This window comes from Mercurialis annua, linkage group LG2, assembly GCF_937616625.2.
Source record: "Mercurialis annua linkage group LG2, ddMerAnnu1.2, whole genome shotgun sequence".
Lineage (NCBI taxonomy): Eukaryota > Viridiplantae > Streptophyta > Magnoliopsida > Malpighiales > Euphorbiaceae > Mercurialis > Mercurialis annua.
In genome coordinates this window covers 38,414,580-38,425,649 of record NC_065571.1, presented here as the reverse complement: position 1 = coordinate 38,425,649, position 11,070 = coordinate 38,414,580, and the positions used below count along the sequence as shown (strand labels likewise).

Genomic DNA, 11,070 nt, shown 5'->3' with positions numbered 1-11,070 from the left:
GAAAAATAATAATTGTACATATGAAAACAGAAATAATAATCTTAATAAGTTATAAATAACCTGCAACTACCCAACAAGCATTGAGCTTGAACAACAAATTAAGTAAAACTCTACAATCTCCGCATTGCTTTTATTTCTATGCAAAAGGAAGGAAGGAAGGGAAGCAAAACTGATCTACAAATCAGAAGCAAAAATCATGCAAGACTTTTATCTGTGCAGTTAAATCTTTCTTTCCAGCTATAAAACTTCAAAAACACCAACCCCAAGCTCCAAGCATTCCTTTACCTGTTTATTACAGACGTATAGAGAATGAAACATAGACCACGTCGTTTGTGGACAAACCTATGAAATGTCGAGAAAAAGAATTGTACTATCATACCTACAAAATTACTTCTTCAAACAGTTACTCGAGAGGACTTTCTTCCCATATGGACTAGTTCGAAGGACGGGAACATGGGGTCTTATGGCTTCTATCAATGCAGCATGCAATGCTCCCTGCTCGACAAGTGAGCAAAAGATCAAACCAACTGAACATTATGTAATCAAAGTTGAGTAATGAATTTATTATTAGTTAACCTTTGATTGGTGCAGCGCTGCCTGAATAACATAATTTCCATAAGGATCTTGCATGACTTGATCCAAGTGAACATTACTTATCAGCTCCTTAGTAATATTAGCTCTGCGTTCCTCGCTTGCATATTTAAGGCATTTCTCTACCACATTACTACTATATTTCTGCATAGATAACTCCCCATAGTTACCCTCCAGCTGATCAAGAATATTACAGATTGCCCATGGAAGATGAAGCTCAAAGATAAATTGCACCACATAGTTCCTGCAATCATTAAATTGCCACAAAATCAAATGATAGCCATATCCAGGGTGCAATTTAACAGTGTTTTCTTTCCTCTCATTTTCCACAAAAATGTAAATGTTCTTGAAAATTCCTATAAATAACACTGCTGACCTTTTCAAAATAAATCTTCAAAACCCAAATACTAATTCTTAAAGTAGCACAATTGCACATGCTAAATACATGTATACTAGGATGCACGGAAACTTTTCAAGTTTTAAGTTTCAGTGTTTCAATTCTATTTCCAGAAATATTTTTGGAACTTCGGAACTCTACATTTGTAACCTATTCTTGTAAAATTATATCGTTTTCCCATTTTCTGTTTCGGCTTTTCCCAATTCAGATATTTCATTTCCATGCTATATAGCATATATGTTCCAAGGATCCAACAAAAGCTGTAAAATATATCGATTTCCCATTTTCTGTTTCGGCTTTTACCATATCAGATATTTCATTTCCATGCTATATAGCATATATGTTCCGAGGATCCAACAAAAGCTGTGAATGTCTCAACAGAATCTAAGAAATTTTACCACGCCAACCCATTTATAACTAATAACTGCATGCAATGAAAGCCTATATAGCGGTACTCTCGTAATATTTTCCTGTCTATAATACTCTCGTCCTAAGAAGAAAAATCTTCAGATGAGCATAGCAAATCATTACATCTTATTGTTTGTGTTTTTAAAATAAGTGAGATTACAAATAGAAAGTAGCATCTCATTTGTACGTGGCTGGCTATACAACTTTTTATTTACGTTTTGTTCACACAGGAAAGCATAGTCAATTAGATCAGGGAAAGATTTAGTACCCGAACGGATCTTGGGAAAGAATTAGAGCATTTGATGTTATCTCAGAGATTAAACGGCTTCTTTGCTCAGCTTCAGAGTGACTAAGACATTTTTGAAGTACACAGCAGCCATGGCGATCAGTAGCAAGTTCAACACAGTTAGCAGTTGCAGCTTCAAAAAGGAACTGCACAGAAATTCATTGACAATAAGTCCCTATAATATGAGCTCGGAAGTGTTCGATAATTTGTTGTGAACAATAAATCTGTGAACTAGAGCCCTTCCGATAACTACATTCTAGTACTTAGCTGAATTTACTAAACATCAACTAAAATTTATCTCACTAAGCGTGTTGGATGGGTGGTTCTGATATTTTTTCCCTTTTCATGAGTGACGTTAATGCAGTCTCACCCCCTCATCATCAGAAGTGACCCATGACTTGTAGATTAAAATGCTTGTAGATTAAAATGAGTTTACTCTCAATCTGATGTAAGAACATATAGCCTCATTTTTTGATCATGTAGAATTACTGAATTTCAGGGTGCTACCTAACAGCAAATAAATTATGTCTCATCCTGCAACTAGATTTACAATTGAGAATCGCAAATGTTTTAAATATTTCATCTAGATTCTGGTAATAATCATGTCAAACAACCAATTCACCCAATAGTTCAAGTTGATGGATGAGACTTCAAACACACTCCCGCACGCTAATGCCCATTGGGTAAAAAAACAAGCAAACAGGCCCACCTCAACTTGTGTTCAAATATAAACCAAATGGGAGGTTCTAAGGATTGAACTCTATACTTTTCGATCATAAAGGCTCCGACACGATGTCAAATAATCAATCCACCCAATAGGTCAAGTTGTTGAGTGAGGCTTCAACAATAATTATATTATCTTACCAAATCATAGATGTTCAATTTTATTATCTCTAACAATGTCTGCATCATCTTTATTACAAATACTAGAATGAGAGAGAATATCACTGTTGTTGGCCAACAGCATAATCATTTCCTGGCTTACCAAAATACAGAATAAAACAGAGGGTGTCAGTGAGGCGCTCACGAAATATATCTCTTTCAGCAAAGACATACAAACTAGTAATGTTTTTATCATCCCCAACCTCCCTACCTTACCCTTTTCCTATTCGCATGTCACCACAAATGTTTGTGAAACAAGCTTGACATGAGAACCTACTGCAACCTTTGCTCCATTCTATAATTAGTTTGAGAGCTTTCAAAATAAATTATCTGATAAAGTTAACATTGATGTTGCATGGAAACTCCTCTAATTCTACGTTTCAGCATTTCATTAACGCTCCCGAAATACCTCTGAAATGCCAAAACTTTATAACTGTAACTTATACTTGTAAAACATACCGTTTCGCCATTTCCCATTTAAGCATTCTAATTTTCTTGCACCATAGGTCAAAATGAGATTAAACAAATACATATAGTTGAAATTTACTGATGCATTTGTCTTACCTCACTGTACTCGGGTGATAAAAACTGCAAGCAGCGCTGTGCAACATGATTACCATTCATATCTTTAATCAAAGTCACTAAGCCAGGCTTTAGAGAGGAAACAACCATGGAAAATTGCTGTGGGGTCTTCAGGGTCTCAATTACCTTCTGAACAGCACGAGTCCTGTGTTTACAAGTGCATTCACGAGTAATATAGACAGAGATACATCAGTTTCCATCTTGATTGCCAATAACATGACACATACAGAACAAATACATAACACACACACAGTGAGAGAGAGGGACAGAGATCAAACCCATGCATGTCACAAGAAATCCTAACAAGTTCCGCAGCTTTCCTAGTGATGGAACAGAGAATTTGCATTCGCTGATCCTCATTGCACACTTCAAGCAACTTCTGGACTAGGTAATTTCCAAATGGGTCTGTCATCAGCTCAACAATGTGATCAATGACCTCAACGAAAATCTTTTCGATATCTTGTGCAGTGCCCTCAGAAAATTTTCTTTGCAAGAAGCGGCAACCATGTTGGTCCTTTGCCATGAGATATACTCTGCCAGTGACTTCATCCACAGAATTATATTTCTGAGGCTGAGGCCTAACATTAGTGCTTTTGTGATCAGAAATATCATCAGATAAGTTCCATGAGCTAAAATGATCCAACTGAAAGCATCCAGTGCTAGAGGTTGATAAGTTATGGCGATGGTGACCATTTGACATAACTTTCCCATGTTGATTAAGATTTACAAGCGGTTCATTTCCTCCGGCTGAACCAAACATCACAGTTTTAAATGTGTTCAATCCTTGTGATCTTGTTAGAATCTTTTCAGGAAAATTTTGTTTTCCTAATTTATCCAAAATATTTATACCATTGTGCGATTGATTAATACCCCTTGTGACTGCGTAATTGTTCCAAAATTGTTCTTGATTAGATTGCTGAAGTTGATGAGAGATTGGAACTTCAAAATATGGTTGTCTCATATTTCGATTCATCAGCTTTGCTGCAGCATTTCCATTGCCATGAACAGGGCGCTGAGCTTCCAATCGTTGATTACGCAATTGCTGCTGCAGATACAAGTATTGCTGAGGCATCATCCTATAATATTGCTCCTCATCAAAATTTCTCCAGCTTATATGAGGCTGGTTCAGATGCTGTGGATGAATGCAAGGAAGCACAGATTGCACATCCCTATAGTATTGTCGCTGATCAGACATTAAAGGAAACTCCACACCAGACACACCCACATTGGAAACAAACTGAAAGCCTGGGACACCATGAGCCAGTGGCAAGGCAGTGGAAAAGTTTTCTATTGGTCGAGGATGGCGATAACCAGCTGGAATTTGCTTCATTTCATGGCCATTAACTGTTTTTACACTAAACTCATCAAAACCACAAGGCATAGCATTTGATGATTGGAAAGATGGAGAGCCTTTCATTGATGAACTAATACTGGAAGCTTTGAGTGAGGACGTAAACGTAGCTGAATCACTTTCAGCACTAAAGCTTAAATCCGCAAATGCAGATGTCAGGGATTGATCATCGGGCAAATTTGCTACCTCGGGTTGGACTCTTTTGATAGAAGATCCTTGAGTTCTACTGATTGACAGCTTTAGCTCATCTAGACTCCCTTTGCTATGGAGTTTTTCGGTCAAAGGACCTTTATATGAATTCACAGAGATGGAAGGCAGCCCACCGTTTTGCGACGCGCTTTTAGCTGCAGCTGCATCAGAATGCGGAATCCCAGAAGTAGCATTCGGAATCTCTCCGAGAAGCATCTCAAATTCATCAAAATCCAATTCGGGCCTCTCAACTTCCATTTTTTGTATTGTTGATCAAAATTCAAGGAATCCTCTTCTGCCAAACAAAGGAGTGCATACAAGGCAATGAACATCCAATCCAAACACAAGCCCTTCAATGCAGAAAAACATCAAAACATCAGAAATCATCCATAATAAAGTCAGCAACATGTAAAGGAAATAAAAGAAAAGGATCAAAATTCAGTATAAAATTAATGTGAGCAGATTAATCTCAGGTACATTGCCATAGCAAATCATCCATCAAAAGGAAAAAGCTTTCAACTTTTAGATTCCACATATAACAAAAAAATGAAAACAATTCATATAAAATCCGTCCAGTAGAAAGTGAACCAACAGATCACTCTACCATTGTTAGGATGATCAGACACAGTCTCCTCGATTTGTACGTCCAAATATTTAAAAAAAGACCCCAAAATTCAACAAACTTCATCTGAAATGACAAATCTCACAAAAATGATCATAAAAATTCAATCTTGACAATACATAACAATCAAACAAACAAAAAACAAGAGAAGCCCAATTGAGATAAGAGGATCAAACAACAATGCAGGGGAAAAAGAAGAGTGATGATTATAAAATAACAGCACATACCCAGTGACAGCATTAACAGGACAATGAAGAAGCCGTAGACAAAGTGAACAGAATAAACAAAAAAGAAACAAAATCTATTAATTTGAAAAGGGTGATCGGCTGAATTATGTCTGATAATTTAGAAAAACGATTAAGAAAAAGAAATGCAAAGAAAGTGAAGTGTTAATGTGTGTGTTGGTAAATAAGGTTAGAGAGGCGGCGTGAAGGAGAAGGAGAAAATATTAAAGAGAGATTGTGAATTTTGACAACTACAACTACTCTACCATAAGTATAACACTCATGCCATGCATACACTCTATGCCTCTTTTGTTTACTTGCCTCCTTTCGGTATGTTTTTTTTGCTATTTGGTCATCACCTTTATATGCATTTTACCTCACTTAGTTCTATCGCTACTCCCCAAACTTTACCTTCTACATTCAATTCATCCCTCTATTTTATTTTACATCATTTTCATTCTATAACTTTTCACCTTTTCAAATTCTCTACCAAGTTTTATCAGCCACATCCGCTGTACCAACGATGAATTCTTATTTATATTATAAAATAGTTTTTTTTTATGAATATTATTATAAAATAGTTGAATGACATTTAAAAAAAAACTATGCACGGTTCCGAGAGGTAAAAGTTAGCAAATTTTTATAATCAAATCGAAAACCGGAGATCATTAAAAGGATATCTCCAGCAACGTGCAAAAGCGATAAAATATTATATTTAGCTGAACGAAATTTCGGTATGGAGATCTAGTTTTGATGGATCGACTCATTTTAGAGCGATGATTACTGAATCGTGGATATTATTTCATACTTGATCCTTAAAATATTTAAAAAACAAATTATGCCATAAGTGTTTGAGATAGTTTGAATATTTTATTTGAAGGTCTGATATTTTATTTTTGATATCAATATTTTTATTTAAAAGGTACAGTAAATCAAGAGCAGATTACTTTAAAGCTTCTTATATATATGTCATAATTAAAACTTTAGTCCCTCCTGTTTTAAATTAAAATGATATGGTCTTTCACTTTTGTTTCAATAGTTTCAACTGAAGAGGTTCATTAAATATCAAACATAAGGGATGAAATTGTTGACAAAAATAAAACTGGACCTATCGTTTTTTTGATTTTTTTTTAACTTAGTCCCTTAACTCGGTTGACTAATACCAAAAATGGATAAGGACTAAATCGTTGACAGAAATAAAAGTGAGGAACCATATCTTTCGATTGTCAAACAGGAAAGATGGAAGTGTGAATTATAATAAATATGGAGGCCTCATAGTAATCTACTCAAAAATCAATATTTTTAGTTATTTCTCAATCATCAAAGCTAACAAGGTTAAAAGTAGATTAGAAATTTGCTAATATGAATTGTCATTTTCATTATAAGTAGGCATATGATTAGACATTAAATTTAAAACTATTATCGTATACCAAGCTTATTAACCGAAAAAATTCATAAATGATGTACTTGATATGCATTTCATCTTTCTGCATAACGAATACAAGTTACCGCGTTATGTTTTTTATGGAAATATTTTCTCATAATTAGCTCACTACTTGCATTCGGAGTTAGCTTACGACAAATCGTATCCATCGTTTAACTCTTTTACATGGATCAGTTTCTGATCGTTTTCATCGACGACTGTGAGCAGAGCGAGGTACGGGAGCCGCTCGCCCAGACTTATGGATGACTTCAGATTTGGAAAGATTTAAAAAATGGAGTCGCCACCTAGTTCAACTAGAAAATGCCTTTTATACCGACTGGATAACCTTACTCGCTGATGGGTAAGATTATCGTGAATCGGAACAAAAGACCAAGTTCGTGGACCTCCCCAAGACTCATGTGCTTGACTTATCAGTTATTGATTTTATTTAGGGTTAATTACATATTAAATCACCACCTTTGCACCAAATTGCAAAAATAGCTCAACCTTTAAAACGTGTCATTTATGGACAAAACCTTTCATTTTTTTTTCAATTTCAGCACAGAATAAAATTTCGGTTAAGAAATGCTGAGCTAGATGCCGGAGTCCTACGTGGCGTGACACGTAGGACTCCACATGTGATTTTTTTTTAAAATTGAACGGCATCGCTTTGATCTCTTAATCCAGCACACTGCCGTTTTTTCAAATGGTTCACTTCTTTTTCAAATCAACAAACGATTCAGTTGCCCTAATTAATTTCAAAAAACCTGTGCTTCCATACTCACTAGGGAAATTAGGGTTCTTTCTTCTCATTTTAGAAACATCTCCACCAAATGCCCTAAGCTTCTCTCGTCGGCGTTTCTTCATCCTCTTCTCGCTGTCGTTGGTTGTTTTATCGCAGAAGATTGGGTATTTGCAAATGTCTGTCACTGTGAAATCTGAATCTATCGATGATGATGGCGACCTTAGTTTGATCAGTTGCTCGAGTACTCAACACGCATGGGGGATTACAAAGAAAAAATGCGGACATGGAATTGAAGCTCATGTCTACACCTCTTATTCTGAGAAGAATCCTGGCAGGAGGTTTTATGGCTGTCGTTTTTATCGGGTATATTTATTTTCTGTAAAATTGAAGAAATTGCTTTCTTGTGCTACAGCTAATTAGGGTTACGATTGTTTAGTATTATTTAGGGCTACATCTAATTAGGGTTAAGATTGTTCAGTATAATTAGGGTTAAGATTTTTGCAGTTTTAATTTCCTTAATTGCTCCTAACTGGGTTATGATGCTAAAGTTGGAATTGTTTTTAGCAGTTCATAACATCAATGTGATTACTTTTGAGCTTGATATATGAGTTAGAAGGCTGAGATTGCTATGTAGTATAAGTTCACTTGATGATTATTACTAATGAGTGTGAGCTATAATGTGATTTCTTTGTAACACTTTTTTATATTTTAAAACATTTTTTATTGAAAATGAATATCCTAACATTTGATCATAAACTCGTGGTTGACAGCAAGATGATTGTAAGTACTTCGAATGGTACGATCCAGAGACCCCACAGCCTTATAAGACTGTCCTATTAAATATGATTTCGAAGAGTAAAATGCTGGAACTGCAACTGAAACAAAAGTAAGAATCACAGATGATGATGACCGAGAAGGCAGAATCGGCTTTGAGAGCTGCAAGAACTACACAGACTCATTAAAGAGAATATGCAGACGCGGTGGCACAAATGAAAAGGCAAGTGAATGAATTGCGTTGTGAGAAGGAGAATTTGACGGGAATAATCAAGAAATTGCGATTTATCTGTTGGGAAGTGATGATATGTGTGCTTCTTGTAGTTGATGTTTGGTTCAAGTGTGGTTCTGTGAAAGGCGATGGGAAATTTAAGAGAATTTCTTGACAAATTATCTTTTGAGATTATGTATTTTGGTATGTTTATTAAATACATTTAAGAGATTATGAGTGTGTAGGATGGTACTGACTTAATTCCTGTTGTGTAAGGATGTTATTGATCACATTATTTTGGTATGACTGAATGTACTAGTTGTGAAACCTTAATTGTCATACCTTAATTGTGTATGTGTATGATCTGAGTTGTTATACTCTTTTGAAAATTTGATTATGCAGTAACTTCAAACTAAACTTTTAATTCCTTTTTTTGGTTTAATGCTGCCTGCATTATGCATCAATCTATCATCCTTGTACTCAATGGCAATAGAACTAAGTGTATGGCCTTTCACTTTTATACATATATATAAAGGTTCCTATATATGTCATAATTAAAATTTTAGTCCCTCCTTTTTGGAATTAAAATGGTATGGCCTTTCACTTTTATTTCCGCCAATAGTTTAGACCCTCCGTTCATTTTTGGTGTTAGTCAACTAAAGAGGTACATTAAATATCAAACACGAGGGACGAAATTGTTGACAAAAATAAAAATGGACATATAGTTTTTTTAATTTTTTTTAACTTAGTCCCTTGACTCGGTTGACTAATACCAAAAATGGATAAGAAGGACTAAATCGTTAACAGAAACAAAAGTGAGGAATCATATCTTTCGATTTTCAAACAGAAAAGATGGAAGTGTGAATTATAACAAATATGGAGGTCTCATAATAATTTACTCATAAATCAATATTTTTAGTTATTTCTCGATCATGAAAGCTAACAAGGTTAAAAGTAGATTAGAAACTTGCTAATATGAATTGTCATTTTCATTATAAGTAGGCATATGATTAGGAATAAAATTTAAAACTGTTATCGTATACCAAGCTTATTAACCGAAAAAATACATAAATGATGTACCTGATATGTATTCTATCTTTCTGCATAACGAATACAAGTTACCGCGTTATGCTTTTTATTGAAATACTTTCTCTTAATTAGCTCGCTACTTGCATTCGGGGTTAGCTTGCGACAAATTGTATCCATCGTTTAACTCTTTTACATGGATCGGTTTGTTACCGTTTTCATCAACGACTATGAGCAGAGCGGGGTTCAGGGCCGCTCGCCCAGACTTATGGATGACTTCAGATTTGGAAAGGTTTGAAAAATGGAGGCGCCACCTAGTTCAATTAGGAAATGCTTTTTAAACCGACTGGATAACCTTACTCGCTTATGGGTAAGATTATCGTCAATCGGACCAAAAGACCAAGTTCGTGGACCTCCCCAAGACTCATGTGCTTGACTTATCAGTTATTGATTTTATTTACTGGATATATTTGGTTTATTCTCATCTCAACATACAATAGGAAACCATGGGATATAGTGCTGGAAATGTAAACAAGTTTGGAAAAGCAGTAAATATATATGACACGCGTATGACTCGATCTATACTGATCATGCAAAGCAAGTAGCAGATACTCCTAAACATACATCTAAACCTGGCGATTTCTAACAAGTAACAAAAGTCTGACTGGTCTGGATTGATTATATGCATAAATCCTAAATCGAAAGTCTAAGTTTAATTGATTTTATTAGGTGATCTTGAATGCCCTATACAATATTTTACTACATTTTTCATAGAAGTCTTGTCTAAATGATAGGCTGGAATTGATTTAATTTAGCTAATTTTAACGTGGTTAGTCCTTTAGCCTTTTAATAATGGATTTGACATGCTTATGGAAAGCGGTAAACATTACAAACATGCTCACGGGACAGTTGGTACGCATATAAGGTGATGAATACTTTTCAACCTCGTTTACTTTTCGAGCACTCGCGCGTGTTTAACCGTCGGTGTGGTCGAACTGGTTCTCGGACAGAACATGGAAATTTTCCGTCTCGTCGATACAGTTCTATCGGTTCTAACCGGGGTCGATTCCGAGTTTGGGTGGTCCCTGAACTCTGCTTGGATACGACTCGATTTACCGATTGTGGACTCATGGACCCGGTTTATACTTTATGTTACATTTGTGAAATTTGAGGTTTGGATTACATTAGGTCTAGCCCGTTACAATGCATAAAAATAAAGTACATTAAATTCCCTTCGTCTGGGTTCAAATTGGGCTTAATTCCGAGTCTAAACGAGTCTGAAAACTTAATTGCAAGTCTGGATCAATATCTAGGGGATTTGGAAATGGATTATGGGAAGCAGGGAGAGACAGGCGGTGC

The 11,070-nt window shown here is 35.5% G+C and overlaps 1 protein-coding gene across 1 annotated transcript; it reads right to left on the bottom strand.

Moving 5' to 3' along the window:
* LOC126670350 (pumilio homolog 12) lies at positions 1-5,855 on the bottom strand. Its single transcript, XM_050364057.2, has 7 exons — positions 5,536-5,855; positions 3,425-5,036; positions 3,129-3,291; positions 1,665-1,828; positions 577-835; positions 380-495; positions 1-285 (listed from the first exon to the last, which is right to left on the bottom strand). Exons 2-6 carry the CDS (start codon positions 4,942-4,944, stop codon positions 388-390), a joined length of 2,214 nt encoding a protein of 737 aa, XP_050220014.1. The 5' UTR covers positions 4,945-5,036; positions 5,536-5,855; the 3' UTR covers positions 1-285; positions 380-387.
* Positions 5,856-11,070: the final 5,215 nt, after the last annotated feature.